Genomic DNA, 20,639 nt, shown 5'->3' on the forward strand with positions numbered 1-20,639 from the left:
GGTGTAGAGGGAATATATCTCAACATAATAAAGGCCACGTATGATAAGCCCACAGCTAACAACATACTCAACTGTGAAAAGCTGAAAGTACTTCCTCTAAGATTAAGAAAAAGACAAGGTTGTCCAGCCTCTCCACTTTGATTCCACATAGTATTTGAAGTCCTAGCCACAACAACCAGACAAGAAATAAAAGAGATCCAAATTGGAAAGGAAGAAGTGAAACTGCCCTGTTTGCAGGTGTGATGATACTATATATACAAAATCCTAAAGATGCTACCAAAAAATTACTAAAACTCATCAATGAATTTGGTAAAGTTGCAGCATACAAAATTGATGTACGAGAATCTGCTGTGTTTCTATACACTGAAAACAAACTATCAGGGCTTCCCTGGTGGCGCAGTGGTTGAGAGTCCGCCTGCCGATGCAGGGGACACGGGTTCGTGCCCCGGTCCAGGAAGATCCCACATGCCGTGGCGCGGCTAGGCCTGTGAGCCATGGCCGCTGAGCCTGCGCATCCGGAGCCTGTGCTCCACGACAGGAGAGGCCACAACAGTGAGACGCCCGTGTACCGCAAAAACAAACAAACAAACAAAAACTATCAGAAAGAGAAATTAAGGAAACAATCCCTTTACAATGCAACAAAAAATAAAATATACAAGAATAAATATAAGGTAAAAGACTTGTACTTGGAAAACTATAAGACACTGATGAGAGAAACTGAAGACAATACAAAGAAATGGAAAGATATACCATGCTCACATGTGTAGCTGAACCAAACTGACTCCATTCTGTCAGCTCTATCTTAGGCCCACTGTCCTATCCCCTCCTCCTTATGCATGACTGAGCCTTAGCCTAACACACAAGGAATGTGCCCAAGCCAGATGAATTCCCATTCAACTTTCACCCTTGCCTTCATCTGATACCTAAAAACCAGAAGTGTGCCTTTTGCTGATGCAGATGGTTAATGGTCATGAGACATCCAGGGGAAGGAAAAAAAAACCCTGTTCCCATCCGTGTGGACATGCTTCTCCCTAGTAGTCAGATTCTATTTTTAGCTTTGACCCCTTTAAATTCCCCTGCACCCCTTTCAGCGGTGCTAAGTGCAGCTGTGAATGCGGATCATGTGTCCACCCAATCCTTCCCGCCTAAGTTACCCACAATACATTTCCTAATTGTTCTTTATGAAGTTGATCACCTCATTTTTCAGTCTCAACGTTCCTTCTCAGTTTGGAAGACATTATTCAATATCTCTGACTACCAACATCATGGATTAGAAGACTCACTACTGTTAAAATGGCCGTATGACCCAAGGCAATCTACAGATTCAGTGCAATCCCTATTAAAATACCAATGGCATTTTTCACAGAACTAGAACAGAGCTAAAATTTGTATGGAAACACAGAAGACCCTGAAGAGCCTTTTTATCTTGTTATCTCAAGATAACAATCTAGAGAAAGAGAACAAAGCTAGACGTACCACACTCCTTTATTTCAAACTGTACTATAAAGCCACAGTAATCAAAAACAGACACACAGATCAATGGCGCAGAATAGAGCACCCAGAAATGAAACCACATTTATATGGTCAATTAATCTATGACAAAGGAGGCAAAAATATACAATAGGGAAAGATAGGCTCTTCAATAAATGGTATTGGGAAACTGGACAGCTACATGCAAAAGAATCAAACAGGACCACTTTCTCACACCATATTAAAAAAATAAACTCAAAATGGATTTACGACGTCAATGTAAGATCTGAAACCATAAAACTTCCAGAAGAAAACACAGGCACTATGCCCTTTGACATCAGTCTTAGCGATTTTTTTTTTTTTTTTTTTTTGCGGTACGCGGGCCTCTCACTGTTGTGGCCTCTCCCGTGGCGGAGCACAGGCTCCGGACGCGCAGGCTCAGCGGCCATGGCTCACGGGCCCAGCCGCTCCGCGGCATGTGGGATCTTCCCAGACCAGGGCACGAACCCACGTCCGCTGCATCGGCAGGCGGACTCTCAACCACTGCACTACCAGGGAAGCTGGTGATATTTTTTTTGCTATATCTCCTCAGGCAAGGGAAACAAAAACAAAAATAAATAAATGCGGCTACATCAAACTAAGAAGCTTTTGCAAGGCAAAGGAAACTATCAGCAAATGAAAAACCGCCTACTGAATGGGAGAAGATGTTTTCAAATGACATATCCAATAAGAGGTTAATACTCAAAATATACAAGGAACTCACAAAACTCAATGTTAAGAAAACAAATAACCCAACTTTTAAAATGGGCAGAGGACCTGAATAAACATTTTTCCAAAGAAGACATACAGATGGCCAACAGGCACATGAAAAGATGCTGAACATCACTAATCATTAGAGAAATGCACATCAAAACCACAATGAGATCACCTCACACCTGTCAGAATGGCCACTGTCAAAAAGGACAAAATTCACAAAGAAAAAAATTTTCTCCTGTTTCTTTAATGTATCTATATGAGATGATGAATATTCACTAAACCTACTGTGGTAATCATTTCATGATGTATGTATGTCAAATCATTATGCTGTACATCTTAAACTTATATAGTACTGTATGTCAATTATATCTCATTAAAACTGGGGTGGGGGAATAGCAAGTGTTGGTGAGGGTGTGGAGAAAATGGAGCCCTTGTGCAATGCTGGTGGGAATGTAAATTGGTACAGCCACTATGGAGAACAGTATGGCGATTCCTCAAAAAATTAAAAATAGAACTATCATACAATTTAACAATTCCACTCCTGGGTATTTAGCCAAAGAAAATGAAAACACTAATTTGAAAATATATGCACCCCTATGTTCACTGCAGCATTATTTACAATAGCCAAGATATGGAAGCAATCCATGTGCCCATCAATAGATACATGGATAAAGAAAATGTGGTATATATAAATACAATGGAATATTACTCAGCTGTAAGAAGCATGAACTCTTGCCATATGTGACAACATAAATGGACCTACAGGACATTAAGCTAAGTGAAATAAGTCAGACAGGAAAAGACAAATACCATATGATTTCACTTATTTGTGGAGTCTAAAAAATAAATGAACAGGACAGATTCCAGCGCAGAGGATCGGGCCGACCGGCACTCACCAGCCGAGAGGCTTGTCTGCTCGCCCGCCAGGGCGGGCGGGACTGGGAGCTGAGGCTCCGGCTTTTGTCGGAGCGGCTTTTGTCGGAGCGCCGGGAGAGGACTGAGGTTGGCGGCGTGCACACAGCCTGCAGGGCGTTGGTGCGCCGCGGCTGGCCGGGAGAGAGTCCGGGGAGGGGTCTGGACCTGCCGAAGAGGCAAGAGACTTTTAGGTCCCTCTTTGTTTCCTGGTGCACGAGGAGAGGCGATTAAGAACGCTGCTTGAAAGAGCTCCAGGGACGGGCGCGAGCCGCGGCTAAGAGTGCGGAGCCCAGAGACGGACATGGGACGCTAAGGCCGCTGCTGCCGCCGCCAGGAGGCCTGTGTGCGAACACAGGTCACTAGCCACACGCCCTTCCGGGGGGCCTGTGCGGCCCGCCACTGCCAGGGTCCCGGGATCCAGGGACGGCTCCCCCGGGAGAGCGCACGGCGCGCCTCAGGCTGCAGCGTCACGCCGGCCTCTGCCGCTGCAGGCCCGCCCCGGACTCCGTGACCCTCCCTACCCGCCCCTCCCCCCCCCCCGGCCTGGGTGAGCCAGAGCCTCCGAATCAGCGGCTCCTTTAACCCCGTCCTGTCTGAGCAAAGAACAGACGCCCTCCGGCGACCTACACGCACAGGCGGGGCCAAATCCAAAGCTGAGCCCCTGGGAACTGTGAGAACAAAGAAGAGAAAGGGAAATCTCTCCCAGCAGCCTCAGGAGCAGCGGATTAAAGCTCCACAATCAACTTGATATACCCTGCATCTGTGGAATACCTGAATAGACAACGAATCATCCCAAATTAAGGAGCCCTGTGGATGAAAGGCTCTTGGTGCTGCAGCCAGGAGTCAGTGCTGTGCCTCTGAGGTGGGAGAGCCAACTTCAGGACACTGGTCCACAAGAGGCCTTCCAGCTGCACATAATATCAAACAGCAAAAATCTCCGAGAGATCTCCATCTCAACGCCAGCACCCAGCTTCACTCAATGACCAGCAAGCTACAGTGCTGGACATCCTATGCCAAACAACTAGCAAGACAGGAACACAACCCCACCCATTAGCAGAGAGGCTGCCCAAAATCATAATAAGTCTACAGACACCCCAAAACACACCACCAGACGTGGACCTGCCCACCAGAAAGACAAGATCCAGCCTCATCCACCAGAACACAGGCACTAGTACCCTCCACCAGGAAGCCTACACAACCCACTGAACCAACCTTAGCCACTGGGGACAGACACAAAAAACAACAGGAACTACGAACCTTCAGCCTGCGAAAAAGGAGACCCCAAACACAGTAAGATAAGCAAAATGAAAAGACAGAAAAACACACAGCAGATGAAGGAGCAAGATAAAAACCCACCAGACCTAACAAATGAAGAGGAAATAGGCAGTCTACCTGAAAAAGAATTCAGAATAATGATAGTAAGGTTGATCCGAAATCTTGGAGATAGAATGGACAACAGAATGGACAAATTGCAAGAATCAGTTAACAAGGACCTAGAAGAACTAAAGATGAAACAAGCAACGATGAACAACACAATAAATGAAATTAAAAGTACTCTAGATGGGATCAATAGCAGAATAACTGAGGCAGAAGAACGGATAAGTGACCTGGAAGATAAAATAGTGGAAATAACTACTGCAGAGCAGAATAAAGAAAAAAGAATGAAAAGAACTGAGGACAGTCTCAGAGACCTCTGGGACAACATTAAACGCACCAACATTCGAATTATAGGGGTTCCAGAAGAAGAAGAGAAAAAGAAAGGGACTGAGAAAATATTTGAAGAGATTATAGTTGAAAACTTCCCTAATATGGGAAAGGAAATAGTTAATCAAGTCCAGGAAGCACAGAGAGTCCCATACAGGATAAATCCAAGGAGAAATACGCCAAGACACATATTAATCAAACTGTCAAAAATTAAATACAAAGAAAACATATTAAAAGCAGCAAGGGAAAAACAACAAATAACACACAAGGGAATCCCCATAAGGTTAACAGCTGATCTTTCAGCAGAAACTCTACAAGCCAGAAGGGAGTGGCAGGACATATTGAAAGTGTTGAAGGAGAAAAACCTGCAACCAAGATTACTCTACCCAGCAAGGATCTCATTCAGATTTGATGGAGAAATTAAAACCTTTACAGACAAGCTAAAGCTGAGAGAGTTCAGCACCACCAAACCAGCTCTACAACAACTGCTAAAGGAACTTCTCTAGGCAAGAAACACAAAAGAAGGAAAGGACCTACAATAACGAACCCAAAACAATTAAGAAAATGGGAATAGGAACACACATATCGATAATTACCTTAAATGTAAATGGACTAAATGCTCCCACCAAAAGACACAGATTGGCTGAATGGATACAAAAACAAGACCCATATATTTGCTGTCTACAAGAGACCCACTTCAGACCTAGAGACACATACAGACTGAAAGTAAGGGGATGGAAAAAGGTATTTCATGCAAATGGAAACCAAAAGAAAGCTGGAGTAGCAATTCTCATATCAGACAAAATAGACTTTAAAACAAAGACTATTAGAAGAGACAAAGAAGGACACTACATAATGATCAAGGGATCGATCCAAGAGGAAGATATAACAATTGTAAATATTTATGCACCCAACATAGGTGCACCTCAATACATAAGGCAAATACTGACAACCATAAAAGGGGAAATCGACAGTAACACATTCATAGTAGGGGACTTTAACACCCCACTTTCACCAATGGACAGATCATCCAAAATGAAAATAAATAAGGAAACACAAGCTTTAAATGATACATTAAACGAGATGGAGTTAATTGATATTTATAGGACATTCCATCCAAAAACAACAGAATACACATTTTTCTCAAGTGCTCATGGAACATTCTCCAGGATAGATCATATCTTGGGTCACAAATCAAGCCTTGGTAAATTTAAGAAAATTGAAATTGTATCAAGTATCTTTTCTGACCACAACGCCATGAGACTAGATATCAATTACAGGAAAAGATCTGTAAAAAATACAAACACATGGAGGCTAAACAATACACTACTTAATAATGAAGTGATCACTGAAGAAATCAAAGAGGAAATCAAAAAATACCTAGAAACAAATGACAATGGAGACACAACGACCCAAAACCTGTGGGATGCAGCAAAAGCAGTTCTAAGGGGGAAGTTTATAGCAATACAAGCCCACCTTAAGAAGCAGGAAACATCTCGAATAAACAACCTAACCTTGCACCTCAAGCAATTAGAGAAAGAAGAACAAAAAAAACCCAAAGCTAGCAGAAGGAAAGAAATCATAAAAATCAGATCAGAAATAAATGAAAAAGAAATGAAGGAAACAATAGCAAAGATCAATAAAACTAAAAGCTGGTTCTTTGAGAAGATAAACAAAATAGATAAACCACTAGCCAGACTCATCAAGAAAAAAAGGGAGAAGACTCAAATCAATAGAATTAGAAATGAAAAAGGAGAGGTAACAACTGACACTGCAGAAATAAAAGAGATCATGAGAGATTACTACAAGCAACTCTATGCCAATAAAATGGACAATCTGGAAGAAATGGACAAATTCTTAGAAATGCACAACCTTCTGAGACTGAACCAGGAAGAAATAGAAAATATAAACAGACCAATCACAAGCACTGAAATTGAAACTGTGATTAAAAATCTTCCAACAAACAAAAGCCCAGGACCAGATGGCTTCACAGGCGAATTCTATCAAACATTTAGAGAAGAGCTAACACCTATCCTTCTCAAACTCTTCCAAAATATAGCAGAGGGAGGAACACTCCCAAACTCCTTCTACGAGGCCACCATCACCTTGATACCAAAACCAGACAAGGATGTCACAAAGAAAGAAAACTACAGGCCAATATCACTGATGAACATAGATGCAAAAATCCTCAACAAAATACTAGCAAACAGAATCCAACAGCACATTAAAAGGATCATACACCATGATCAAGTGGGGTTTATTCCAGGAATGCAAGGATTCTTCAATATATGCAAATCTATCAATGTGATAAACCATATTAACAAACTGAAGGAGAAAAACCATATGATCATCTCAACAGATGCAGAGAAAGCTTTTGACAAAATTCAACACCCATTTATGATAAAAACTCTCCAGAAAGTAGGCATAGAGGGAACTTTCCTCAACATAATAAAGGCCATATATGACAAGCCCACAGCAAACATCATCCTCAATGGTGAAAAACTGAAAGCATTTCCACCAAGATCAGGAACAAGACAAGGTTGCCCACTCTCACCACTCTTATTCAACATAGTTTTGGAAGTTTTAGCCACAGCAATCAGAGAAGAAAAGGAAATAAAAGGAATCCAAATCGGAAAAGAAGAAGTGAAGCTGTCACTGTTTGCAGATGACATGATCCTATACATAGAGAACCCTAAAGATGCTACCAGAAAACTACTAGAGCTAATCAATGAATTTGGTAAAGTGGCAGGATACAAAATTAATGCACAGAAGTCTCTGGCATTCCTATATACTAATGATGAAAAATCTGAAAGTGAAATCAAGAAAACACTCCCATTTACCATTGCAACAAAAAGAATAAAATATCTAGGAATAAACCTACCTAAGGAGACAAAAGATCTGTATGCAGAAAATTATAAGACACTGATGAAAGAAATTAAAGATGATACAAATAGATGGAGAGATATACCATGTTCTTGGATTGGAAGAATCAACATTGTGAAAATGACTCTACTACCCAAAGCAATCTATAGATTCAATGCAATCCCTATCAAGCTGCCACTGGCATTTTTCACAGAACTAGAACAAAAAATTTCACAATTTGTATGGAAACACAAAAGACCCCGAATAGCCAAAGCAATCTTGAGAACGAAAGAAGGAACTGGAGGAATCAGGCTCCCAGACTTCAGACTATACTACAAAGCTACAGTTATCAAGACGGTATGGTACTGGCACAAAAACAGACATTTAGATCAATGGAACAGGATAGAAAGCCCAGAGATAAACCCACGCACATATGGTCACCTTATCTTTGACAAAGGAGGCAGAAATGTACAGTGGAGAAAGGACAGCCTATTCAATAAGTGGTGCTGGGAAAACTGGACAGCTACATGTAAAAGTATGAGATTAGATCACTCCCTAACACCATACACAAAAATAAGCTCAAAATGGATTAAAGACCTAAATGTAAGGCCAGAAACTATCAAACTCTTAGAGGAAAACATAGGCAGAACACTCTATGACATAAATCACAGCAAGGTCCTTTTTGACCCACCTCCTAGAGAAATGGAAATAAAAACAAAAGTAAACAAATGGGACCTAATGAAACTTAAAAGCTTTTGCGCAGCAAAGGAAACCATAAACAAGACCAAAAGACAACCCTCAGAATGGGAGAAAATATTTGCAAATGAAGCAACGGACAAAGGATTAATCTCCAAAATTTATAAGCAGCTGATGCAGCTTAATAACAAAAAAACAAACAACCCAATACAAAAATGGGCAGAAGACCTAAATAGACATTTCTCCAAAGAAGATATACAGAGTGCCAACAAACACATGAAAGAATGCTCAACATCACTAATCATTAGAGAAATGCAAATCAAAACTACAATGAGATATCATCTCACACCAGTCAGAATGGCCATCATCAAAAAATCTAGAAACAATAAATGCTGGAGAGGGTGTGGAGAAAAGGGAACCCTCTTACACTGTTGGTGGGAATGTAAATTGATACAGCCACTGTGGAGAACAGTATGGAGGTTCCTTAAAAAGCTACAAATAGAACTACCATATGACCCAGCAATCCCACTACTGGGCATACCCTGAGAAAACCATAATTCAAAAAGAGTCATGTACCAAAATGTTCATTGCAGCTCTATTTACAATAGCCCAGAGATGGAAACAACCTAAGTGTCCATCATCGGATGAATGGATAAAGAAGATGTGGCACATATATACAATGGAATATTACTCAGCCATAAAAAGAGACGAAATTGAGCTATTTGTAATGAGGTGGATAGACCTAGAGTCTGTCATACAGAGTGAAGTAAGTCAGAAAGAGAGAGACAAATACCGTATGCTAACACATATATATGGAATTTTTAAAAAAAAAATGTCATGAAAAACCTAGGGGTGAAACAGGAATAAAGACACAGACTTACTAGAGAATGGACTTGAGCCTATGGGGAGGGGGAAGGGTAAACGGTGACAAAGCGATAAAGAGGCATGGACATATATACACTACCAAAAGTAAGGTAGTTAGCTAGTGGGAAGCAGCCGCATAGCACAGGGAGATCAGCTCGGTGCTTTGTGACCGCCTGGAGGGGTGGGATAGGGAGGGTGGGAGGGAGGGAGACGCAAGCGGGAAGAGATATGGGAATATATGTATATATATAACTGATCCATTTTGTTGTGAAGCTGAAACTAACACACCATTGTAAAGCAATTATACTCCAATAAAGATGTTAAAAAAAATAAAATAAAATAAAAAAATAAATAAATGAACAAACATGACAAAACAGAAACAGAGTCATGGTACACAAACAGGTGGTTGCCAGAGGGGAGGTGGGGTGCAAGGATGAGAGAAATAGGTGAGGGAGATTAAGAGGTACAAACTTCCAGGTGCAAAATACATGAGTCACAGATATAAAATGTACAGTGAGGGGAATATAGTCAATAATTATGTAACATCTTTATATTGTGACAGACGGTAACTAGACTTGTGATCAGTACGAAATGTATAGAAATATCGAATCACCGTATTATGCACTAGGAACTAACAGTGCTGTATTAAATAGGTTAATTGTACTTTACAATAGAAAAAGAGATCAGATTTGAGCTTATCAGAATCTGGGGGTAGGTAGTCTAAAGGTACAAACTTCCAGTTATAAGGTAAATAAGTACTAGGGATGTAATGTACAACATAATAAATATAATTCACACTGCTGTATGTTTATTATAGGAAAGCTGTGGAGTTCTCAGCCCAAAGAAAAAAGATTTTTTCTATTTCTTTAATGTTGTATCTATATGAGACAATAATGTTCACTAAACCTACTGTAGTAATCATGATGTGTGTTAAGTCAAATCATTATGTTGGACACTTTAGATTTACAGGGTTGTATGTCAATTATATCTCAATAAAATGGGAAGGGAAGAAGAGTGAAGGGAAAGAAAATTGCAATGAACTTCACACAATACTTCCCAAAGTACAAACACCAAATTAGGTAACTGTTTCATACATATACAGTGCTGTACCACAAACGGCTCTGTTTTCTTTAATCCCCAATGGACCACAGGGTACAAAGGGGGACATGAGCACAACGTTTTCAAGCTAAAATTGCCGTAGGTGTTCTCAGAGTGGAAGGCTTCCCTTTAGGGAGAATAAGGATGTGGCAAAGGCCTAATAAGAATGCAGCTGTAGGGCTTCCCTGGTGGCACAGTGCTTGAGAGTCCGCCTGCCGACGCAGGGGACACGGGTTCGTGCCCCGGTCCAGGAAGATCCCACATGCCGCAGAGCGGCTGGGCCCGTGAGCCATGGTCACTGAGCCTGAGCGTCCGGAGCCTGTGCTCTGCAACGGGAGAGGCCACAACAGTGAGAGGCCCACGTACCGCAAAAAAAAAAAAAAAAAAGAATGCAGCTGTAGATGATAGAAGGAAAGGGACATATGGTCCAAGTGCCCTAAAATTCTCATATCGTCATACAGAGGCAACTCAAATGAGGTCTACTGTAATGGAGCTACTACAAATGTACAAAACACCTTGCTTAACCCAAGCCTTCGACACTGATTCCCACACACCTGACTTCTTAGGATCTCTACAGCACCCATTCTGCATGCTGAGCTACCACCCCCAGTCTCATCAGCACCCTGGGTGGAGAAGGGTGGTGAGGGCCTGAATGTTTCCTCTATACCCTTCATATATATATATGTGTATTTATATATGAAGAGTTTATAAATGGTGGCCCTGGGCTAATCACAAACAGCAGCCACACACAGTCAGAACACCATCTAGCTAAGTAATGCTGATCTTCAGTAAAACCAGAGGGGTGGATTTTAAAGTAACGTCTACGTATTTTTAATGCTGATTAGCAATTCCATTTCAGTCTGTTTTCTCCTTTCAGATGATGACAGACGTATGCACTCCTTCCCTCTGCTTTGGAACTTCTGTGAGGCTGGACTAAGAATTCCATTGACTTTTCTATCAGAAAACTCTTGTTTCACTTCCTTTCACATCCTCTTGGCCTCACCTCTTGATTCCAGATGTGGCTGCAGTGAACAGTTCTGTGCTGGCTTCAATTCGGGTAGGAATGACAGGGTTTCCACTCAAGAAACTGTCTTTTGTTTTGTGCTGTGTGGCTTCTTTGATGCCGCAGCATGGGACCCTCGGGGTAGCCCATTCTGCACTCACACGTGAGCAGCCAGAAATAGGTGGAAGTTAACATCCTCAGGAGATAGGATGAGAGCTGACGGATAAATGCTACCACCCTGATCATCCTCAGGCAGATGATTCCAGGAAGCATTCAGAAGGTCGGGCAGGATCATTCCAGCTGCCCCGTACTGGCTTCTCCTCCTTCCTAGTTTTACTCTCCCAGATCCTTTACTCCTGCTTCCTGGGATCACCTCTCCAACTCTACACATGTCCTATTTTCAGGCTCTTCTTTCACAGGAGAACATCTAAAACACTTAAAAATCAGTGGTCTTCCATCCTTCCATCTCCCCTTCCATTCGTCCATTCTCCCATTCTCATCTTTCTCCATTAAGGATTTCAGATTCATGGGAGGGCTATGAGTGAGGTGTGCAGGGTGAGAGTCAGGTCACCAGCTCTGAGAGGCTGGCAGCCACCAGTGCTGGGTCATCCTTGGTTTTAACAAGGATCACCTCTGGGAACATGAAGGTCTGTAATGAAAATCATTCTAGGTCTTCCAGGTAGAAAGGGCTTATATGTTCACATGCTCACGTGGGCTTAGATGCCTGGGGGTTATTTTTTTCATCTAATTTCTGGGACCCAAATCCACCACTTTTTAAATGCCAATCTCAACTTCTGCCAGTTGTGAGAACTCCAAACCATGGGTCATCACAGAGTATGTTTAAAAACGCTGGATGTGTGCACCACGTAATACTAGAAGCTGACTTTGGAAAAAAGTGGGTGCTCTGCCAGAGACTACGAAGCAAGTGGTCTGTTCCTTTATGACCTGGGGTAGTCAGAGCAGCCCACACTACCCAACCTGCACTCACAGCACCTTTCTTCATTTAGTGAAAGAGTCTATTTCCATGGAAGCTATGAGGGCAGAACTGGCTAAAAAACAAAAACAAAAACAAACAAAAAAACCTGTAGGTAACTTCAGTGTTTTCCGCAACCCTCCCCCTGAAAAAAACCCAAAACTGTGTGTCGCTATAAATGGCCTGAAGGCTCCAATTCTCCCATTTGTTTCTCCAAACATTTACAATGCCCATTTCTGAAGAACACACCAGTGTTTTACCAAAAATGTAAATAAATGCAATTATCACCCCACCCCCCCAAATCTTAATTACTGCCGGAAAATATTATCCAAGTGCAAACCTTAACGTTCAAATGAATTTTTGTTTTAATTAATGGAATATGTTAAAAATTTCTTTCAAATATTATTTATCTTAAAAGACATAAAACTCAAATGATACGAAAGAAAAATTGCAAGACAAAGTCAAATATGAGCACAGTATAAGGTTTAAATCAGCCAAATAAGCATTTTAAACAATTATTTGCCTCATGGGCTAGGAAGGATTATTAATCTCAGCCACTGAATATCTATTCAGTAAGTAAATTTAAATTTAGTTGCTATTTGTAAACCTATATACTAATAATATTTATTGCTAAACCTATACACTAATTTTTTTTAACTAGTGGCAATTTTATTAAATTTAAAATTTTTTTAATTTTTAAAAAGAAAATTAAATGTCTATTCCATTTCATATCTTTGGCTCTTAACACAGAATACCTAAGACAGATATTTGCAGAACAAAAAAAAAGGCTATGATTTTATTTCATAGAACATGATGTGATAATCTTGGCATTATCGATAAAATAGGTTCACAATTAAAACGTGTACTTTGAAATGTTTAAGAGCATTCACTTGAACATTTTCATTGGAGTGTTTTTTTAATCTGAAAGAATCCTTAATTTCAAATTATTAGAAATCTACTCTGTATGAAGCCATTCAGATTCCATTTCAAAGTTCATTCTGAGCTTTTAAAATGTTTCAAAACAAATAATGTTTGCATTGAACCTCCATTTAAAATCAACTTCCAGGAATCACAAGAGTATAACTCAACAATATTAAACTCAACATAATTATTTGACAGTAAACTTTATTGCAGTAAAATCTAATTTGTCCAGCACTTGATCAACTGAAAATGTCTATTAACTACCTCTTCCACAGGACAATGCTAATTTAACATCAAAATCATGAAAAAGGATGCCAAGATCTAAGAAATCTCCTGTAGCTAAAAGTGCTAGAAGAGACATCTCTTCAGAGATCAAATCAACTGTTCTCATTTCAAACTCAGAAACTGGGGCTCCAAGAGGTAAGTGACTCTGTAATAGTCACAGAGCCATTAGTGAAAAATCTGTAATCTAAGTCCTTGCTTCCTAACTCCAACACTACTTCTGCTAGGTCATCCTCAGAATTCTTTTATTCATAATACTCAAATATCCTGCACATACTAGGTAATTATAGCTTACAGCTCCTTTATTAAGACAGTTATTTTTCCTAAGATATATACCTCATAGATGTTCTCCATCGGAAAAGAAATGGAGCACAAAAATTTATAATAAAAAATTCAGTATCTTGGGCTTCCCTGGTGGCTCAGCGGTTAAGAATCCGCCTGCCAATGCAGGGGACACGGGTTTGAGCCCTGGTCTGGGAAGATCCCACATGCCATGGAGCAAATAAGCCCATGTGCCATAAATACTGAGCCTGCGCTCTAGAGCCTGCAAGCCACAACTACTGAAGTCCGTGTGCCACAACTACTGAAGCCCGTGTGCCTAGAGCCCGTGCTCCGCAACAAGAGAAGCCACCAGACTGAGAAGCCCACACACTGCAACGAAGAGTAGCCCCCACTCGCCGCAACTAGAGAAAGCCTGTGCACAGCAACAAAGACCCAATGCAGCCAAAAAAAAACAAAAAAAAAATTCAGTATCTTATTTGCAAGTTTGAAAACTAGTAAACAACATTATTACAAAAGCAATAAAATATGAGATATTTGGTAAATTACCGTAGACAACTGTGGTAAAAATCTGACTGGTATCTTGGATTTTTCTTTGCTGGGTGATTTATCCTGCATGAAAAAATACAAACAAAACCCAACCCAACACCGTTTACTCTGTTAATGCTAAAATTGACTCATTGAACCAAGTGTTACAGAGTGTCTCATATAAAGTAAAGCACATATCATCCAAAATATTCTAAAACATACTTTATGGATAGCATGATGTTGTGTATAGAAATAAGGCATCCACAAAAGATTATTAGAGCTAATGAAAGAGCTCAGCAAGGTTGCAGGATTCAAGATTAATACACAAAAATTGTATTTCTAGATGCTAACAATGAACAATCCAAAACTGAAATTAAGAAATTAATTTACAATAGCATCAGAAAGGATAAAATAGTTAGGAATAAATTTAACAAAAAGACGTGCAAGACTTGTACAAAGAAAGCTATAAAACATTATTGAAAGAAATTAAAGAAGACCTTAATAAATGGAAAGACACCCCATGCTCATGGATTGGAAGACTAATATTGTTAAAACGCAATACTCTCCCCTCAAAATAACCTACAGATTCAACACACCCTCTCTCAAAATCCCAGACGCTTAGTTGTAGAAATTAACAAGATGATCATAAAATTCACATGGAAATGTAATGGACCCAGAATAGCCAAAAGATCTTGAAAAAGAACAAAGTTGTCAGACTCACACTTTCAGATTTCATGACTTAACTACAAAACTACAGTAATGAAGACTGTGTAAGGATAAACATATAGATCTATAGATCAAAGGAACAGAATTGGGAGTTCAGAAATAAACCCATACATTTATGGGTGAGTGCCAAGACAGTTCAGTGGGGAATTGGCCATATCTTCTTCTAGGAATTTATCTAATAAGTGTCCATTCACTTAGCCCCCACCTCCTTTCTCCATGGCTAAAACTTCATTTTTTTCCCAGAATGCTCCACTTCCTAAGGTGACAATGTATTCAGGTTAATGCATCCTCAAGTTACTGTAAGTAACATATACTTTTTAGCAGCAACTTTCAGGGAAAAGGGCTGATATCTTCCTTTGAGTAGAGGAGGATTCCATGGTAGGAATTCCACCTAGGTAAGAGGAAGCACTGTTGACAATAATGCTTTGTTCTATAAAGCAGATTATAAATCGTGCTTTTTGCCAATTGTCAATTTATTACCTCTCAGCTCCAAGTCTACGCTTTTTGCCCCCCTTTGTGATTGGGCAGGACTCTATAACATTTCTCCTTTGTCAACCAGCATTAATATTATAAAGGGTGTCAAAACAACACTGTGAGAAGAAGGGACTCTCTTCCTGGTTCCAGGGCTTTTGGTCATTGCTTCCATGATGTGGCTGCCAGCAGTCAGCATCCTTGACTGTGGGCACCTTCCCAGCCTGTGGTGTGTGGCTGACCCAGCGACAGACACCCTCCAGCAGGGTTGCATCCCTAAGGGCAGCTTTCCAGAAAGTTTCCCTTACATCATAGAGGGAGACTTTCTTTCAAACTCTTCAGCATGCAAGCAAGATGGTTTTCTCACTTCCCACGTTGATACTTTCCTGATTTTCACAGCTGTATAGTACTCTAATGTATGAATATGATGTGATTCATCCATTCCATTCTCCTGTAAATTAACATTTAGCTTATTTCCAATGTTTCTCTATTACAAAAGATGTTCCAATAAACATCTTTGGTCATATATTTTAGTATACATACAATTTTATTTCACACACACATATATACTATACAGTGTGTATATAATACACATATAATACACATGTGAGTATGTAAATATCTCTTTTGTCCCTTTAATTCCATTGGTATATTTGTCTATCTGTAAACAAATTGTATGACATTGTCTAAATTACTATGACTTCACAATAGGTCTTGAAATCTGTAAGGCAATTCTCTCCACCTTAGTATTCTTAAAAATTATTATATACAATCTTGATCTTTTCTCTACCACGTGAATTTTAGGATCCACATTGCATGAAACTTTGGGGGATTTTGACAGAAACACACTGAATGCCTAGAATAACCTGGAGGAAATTGATATTGTTATGATATTGACTTCTTCATGAATACAATATATTTCTTTATTCACATCCTTGGAGTGTATCCTTCAAAAACTTTTTGTAATATTCTTCATAAGGGTGTACACATCTTTTTTTTTTTTTTTTTTTTTTTTTTTGCGCTACGCGGGCCTCTCACTGTTGTGGCCTCTCCCGTTGCGCAGCACAGGCTCCGGACACGCAGCCTCAGCGGCCATGGCTCACGGGCCCAGCCGCTCCGCGGCATGTGGGATCTTCCTGGACCGGGGCACGAACCCGTGTCCCCTGCATCGGCAGGCGGACTCTCAACCACTGCGCCACCAGGGAAGCCCTGTACACATCTTTTGTTAGACTTATTCTTAGGTATAAAGAATTCTGAGTGAAAAATGCATTACAGGATCTGAACAACTGACTTACCAACTTTTAATCCCAACTAATTTGTAAACAGGGAAATGTCCGTGAAGGCTGCATCTACATATAATAATTTCTGTGATGGTTATTCTTTGTTTGCCCCAATCCAGTCTCCATGTTTTCCTTCCTGCTCTGTGCCTAGAAGGCTGACTTCTATAGACAGGCAGCACCTGGGCTCCCAGCCCTCTGGCTTCTGCGGGGGATTAAGCAATGAGAGGCACCTGTAGGAGACTAGACAGGATGAAAGGAGAGAGTTTTGGATATTTCTCTCCTAGTACTCCCTGTTTCCCGTAGTTCTGATAGTGGCTAAATTCTTCCAAAGTTCAGCTCCTTTCAGGAAGCTACCATTCCAAGCCTCCAGCTCTCACCAAGTTCTGAGAACGGGGTTCAATTTCTTTGACCCGTCAGGCCTAGGAATGGCAACGACTTCCTGTTATTAATCCTTAGGTGCATCCTCATCCCTGTTGGTTTCTTCTCTTAACCTTGCCCACACCTCTCCAAATGGTCTTTTCATAAGTTTTCTTCAATTTAATCCTTTTAAGCATGCCATCTGTTTTCTGTTGGGATCCTGACTAATATAATTTTACATTACCAGAATTAAAATTGCTGAAGAGTCAAGGTCTTCCTTGAGTACTCTGGCTTGGCACTCAGTTTTTATTTCACTGATTTTCAACTACTTGTCTATTGGAAGGGATATTTGAAACCTGGTATAATCCAAATTTAACAGTTCTGATGAAATGACCAGAATCTATGAATGTGTCTGGTTAAAATCAACAATAATCCTGAAGTTGTCTGATTCAATCAACAACCAACTCTCAAAATCTAATAGGGTTGATTTAAATATAGTCATCATATGTTCTGAGTTATGGTTGTTAAAATTATCACCATGCTGTTGGCCTCATACCCAACTGTTTTCACTCTGATCTTCTTTTTAAGCAATAACATCAAGGAGACAGGATGAAGGAAAACAGAATGAGCATCATATAAATGCAAAACTACTTAATTTAACAACTAGAAAATGCGCTAAGGTAGAGATAAGCTGACAGCTTTTCCCTCTTCTCTGCCCACAATCTGTAGTGGATTTTGCGGGGAGCTTCGTGCTCTTTGGATATCTGTATTTTTAAACCTCTGAAAGTTCTTCAACTGAAACTCAAAAAGCCTTATGTTTTAACTAATTTTAAAAATGAAAGAAGCAGTTCCAAGAGATTTTTCTTCTAAACACCTAATTTAAGAGTTCAAATTGCTATTCCTGAAAAATGCCATGTCACTCTAAACCTTCCACTATTGAGATGAATATATTAAAATCTCCTTCAGCAAATATGATTTTACCACCTGCTTACTTTTTCAGACTAAATGAACACATAAGTAAATGTCACATCAAAATGTTATTTCCAAAAGTTTAATCCAGTCTGTTTGTTTCAGGTTAAAATATAAAACCTTTCACCCTTTCAAAAGGAAAACTACACTCAAAATCACCATAAATGAAAGTATCAAGAGTTTTAAAATTACAAGTCAACAAAAGCAGCCAGAGAGAGACCTCTACTGTTTAAAAATAGTATGTAGAAAATGTAAATAGTCCTAGATGGGCTCATGCCCATTCTTTCAAGATCCCACTGCCTTTTTAATAACAGAGGTTCCTTTGGGGTGGGGGGCGTGTAATTTCCAAACATCACTTTTATTAAGATAAAGTGAAACTTAAAACTTGACTACCAATAGGTTTTTAGTGGACACTTTTCAGTTGTAAACTGGTCAATTTGGGCTTTGTGAAACAACAGCTATTCAGAAATACCACTGCAAATATGGTAAAGGCATATTTTAAATTTCAACACCACAGCACATGATTCAAAAGCAGGTCAAAGACTGATGTGGGCATCAAGAAAATAAGTAATTTTTGATTAATTAATGAATTAGGGTTTTGACATTTTCAGTTAGTAATCTACAACTCAATGTTACTTTTAATCTTCTTTCCACAATAAACTCTAACACTACCAAAGAAATTATGAAGCTTGAAAAAGAAAAGATTATAGTTTAGTGTCAAACCAAGAAGCTAAGCAAAATCTACCGGCTTAAAAGCAACTGTTTTCCATTCAGTACCAGGATGCTTAGGGGGCCTTTTCCATACAAATCTAGAGAGTTAGAGTTGTTTTCTAGCTAGCCCAGAATAATGCCCACACTTAATGTCTTCCCATTCTGTTCTGGCATTAAAAAGGTCGACCATTGTTCACTCCTTTTGTTTACAGTTACCCTTAAATTCAATAAAGAGTTCTAAAAAGTATCTACTGCAACATATGTTACCGGTTCCCTTTGTCAGAAACACAGCAAGCCAAAACGCTGAGACATCCGAGGTTTGCAGCGAAGACAGGGCTTATTCACAAGGCAGCCAAGGAGAAGACAGACGAACAAATCTCAAATCTGGCTCCCGGAAGCCAAGGGGCTGGGGTACTTATGGGATAAGGAGTAACGCAGCAGGGCCGTCTGAGGCGTAGGGAGCGTGAGAAGCGTGAGGAGCGTGGGGAAAGGTGATTGGAAAAAGGTGTGGTAGGCGTGGAAATCACCCCTCTGCTCAGGTGTAACTAAGCTACAGGCCTCTAGTTTCAAAAATGCAGGCGCTTAACAGGATCTGAGGGTGGAGTTTTCAGCCCTCCGATGTCAAAAGGTCACCAAGCCATACTTGCATATGCCCAGTTGGAGGGTCAGAGAGCCTATGCAACCTTAACTAGCTCAGCCCCAGAGACACAGCTGACTCCAAGCTCCTGCAAAACAACTCCGGCAAACATCTTATTGTTTAGGCTCCATGTGGAGTGGAAGACCTGCAAGTCTTTTGTAGCAACAATTAAAAGCAAGCTTGATTAGTGGAGGCCAGTGAAATGGATTTGACTAATGATGATTCCCCACGGTTTCATATGCATCTTTTGTTACATGCCATGGGGATGTTTTCCTAAGAAGAAATTCCACTTGCCACTTACCAAACCCTTTCATGTGTGGTATGGTATGGCATGGTATCTTGTTTGAACTTTGTAATAACCTTAGAAAGGGGGAAAATTTGTTCTGATTCCTCCCCTTTGCATAAAAGAGAGAGAAGGTTTAGAAAAACCAAGTGATTTGCCCAAAGTCGCACCGCTAGGAAGGGGCTTATATTCCAACCCTAGAGCCCAAGTCCAAGGCAACTCCCCACCGAGCTTCCCCCCAGACAAACACAGCCACCATTAGCACACTGGGGACACTCTAGGGCTGTAATTTAAACTGCAGGCGCTCTGCTCCACTGTGTTTGGTTGTTAGGACAACACCAAGTACGAACGGTTGGGAAGAGAACATATAAAAGTTTTCACCGAAAACGCTCAGTATCCCAGATCATAAGTGGGATGAAAGAAGCTGTACCCCGCGAGGCCACAACTGCAGAGTCCGGAAGACCTAGGCTTCCGTCACTTTCGAAATACAAGGGAAGCTTCGCAGCCGGACGAGCCTGGCGAGGAGCCAACCTCTCACCTGCCGGCTGCTCATGGCTGTGAGGACGCGCTGGTGGCACCCGGTGGCCCCTGGATCGCTCCTGCCCGGCGCCCCGAGGAACCGCTCGGACGAGAGATGCGGCGCCCGGGGACAAGGCAGTCTATGCTCCCTCAGCGCCGGGGCTGTCTAGCTTCCCGGCTGCGTTCGTTGCTAAGCAACAGGCCCGCGCAGGTTCCATTTCCGGTCATCTGTTGCTCCTGGGACAGCGCCCGGGAACTGGCAGTGCACTCCCGCGGGAGGCACTTTCCAGGGCGCTGGGTGGCGCCTGAGCCCGCGTGGTGCGTTAGCAGCGGGC

General features: G+C 40.9%; 1 protein-coding gene across 1 annotated transcript in view; it reads right to left on the minus strand.

Moving 5' to 3' along the window:
- DNAH7 (dynein axonemal heavy chain 7) overlaps positions 1-14,456 on the minus strand; it is a 250,715-nt gene extending 236,259 nt beyond the window's left edge. The window contains exon 1 of the mRNA XM_033400318.2: positions 14,373-14,456. Coding sequence (XP_033256209.1) covers positions 14,373-14,441 — 69 coding nt within the window. The 5' untranslated portion in view covers positions 14,442-14,456. The remainder of the gene's footprint in view (positions 1-14,372) is intronic.
- Between the last annotated feature and the right edge of the window lie 6,183 nt (positions 14,457-20,639).

Source organism: Orcinus orca, chromosome 7 (assembly GCF_937001465.1).
Source record: "Orcinus orca chromosome 7, mOrcOrc1.1, whole genome shotgun sequence".
NCBI classification, from domain to species: Eukaryota; Metazoa; Chordata; class Mammalia; order Artiodactyla; family Delphinidae; genus Orcinus; species Orcinus orca.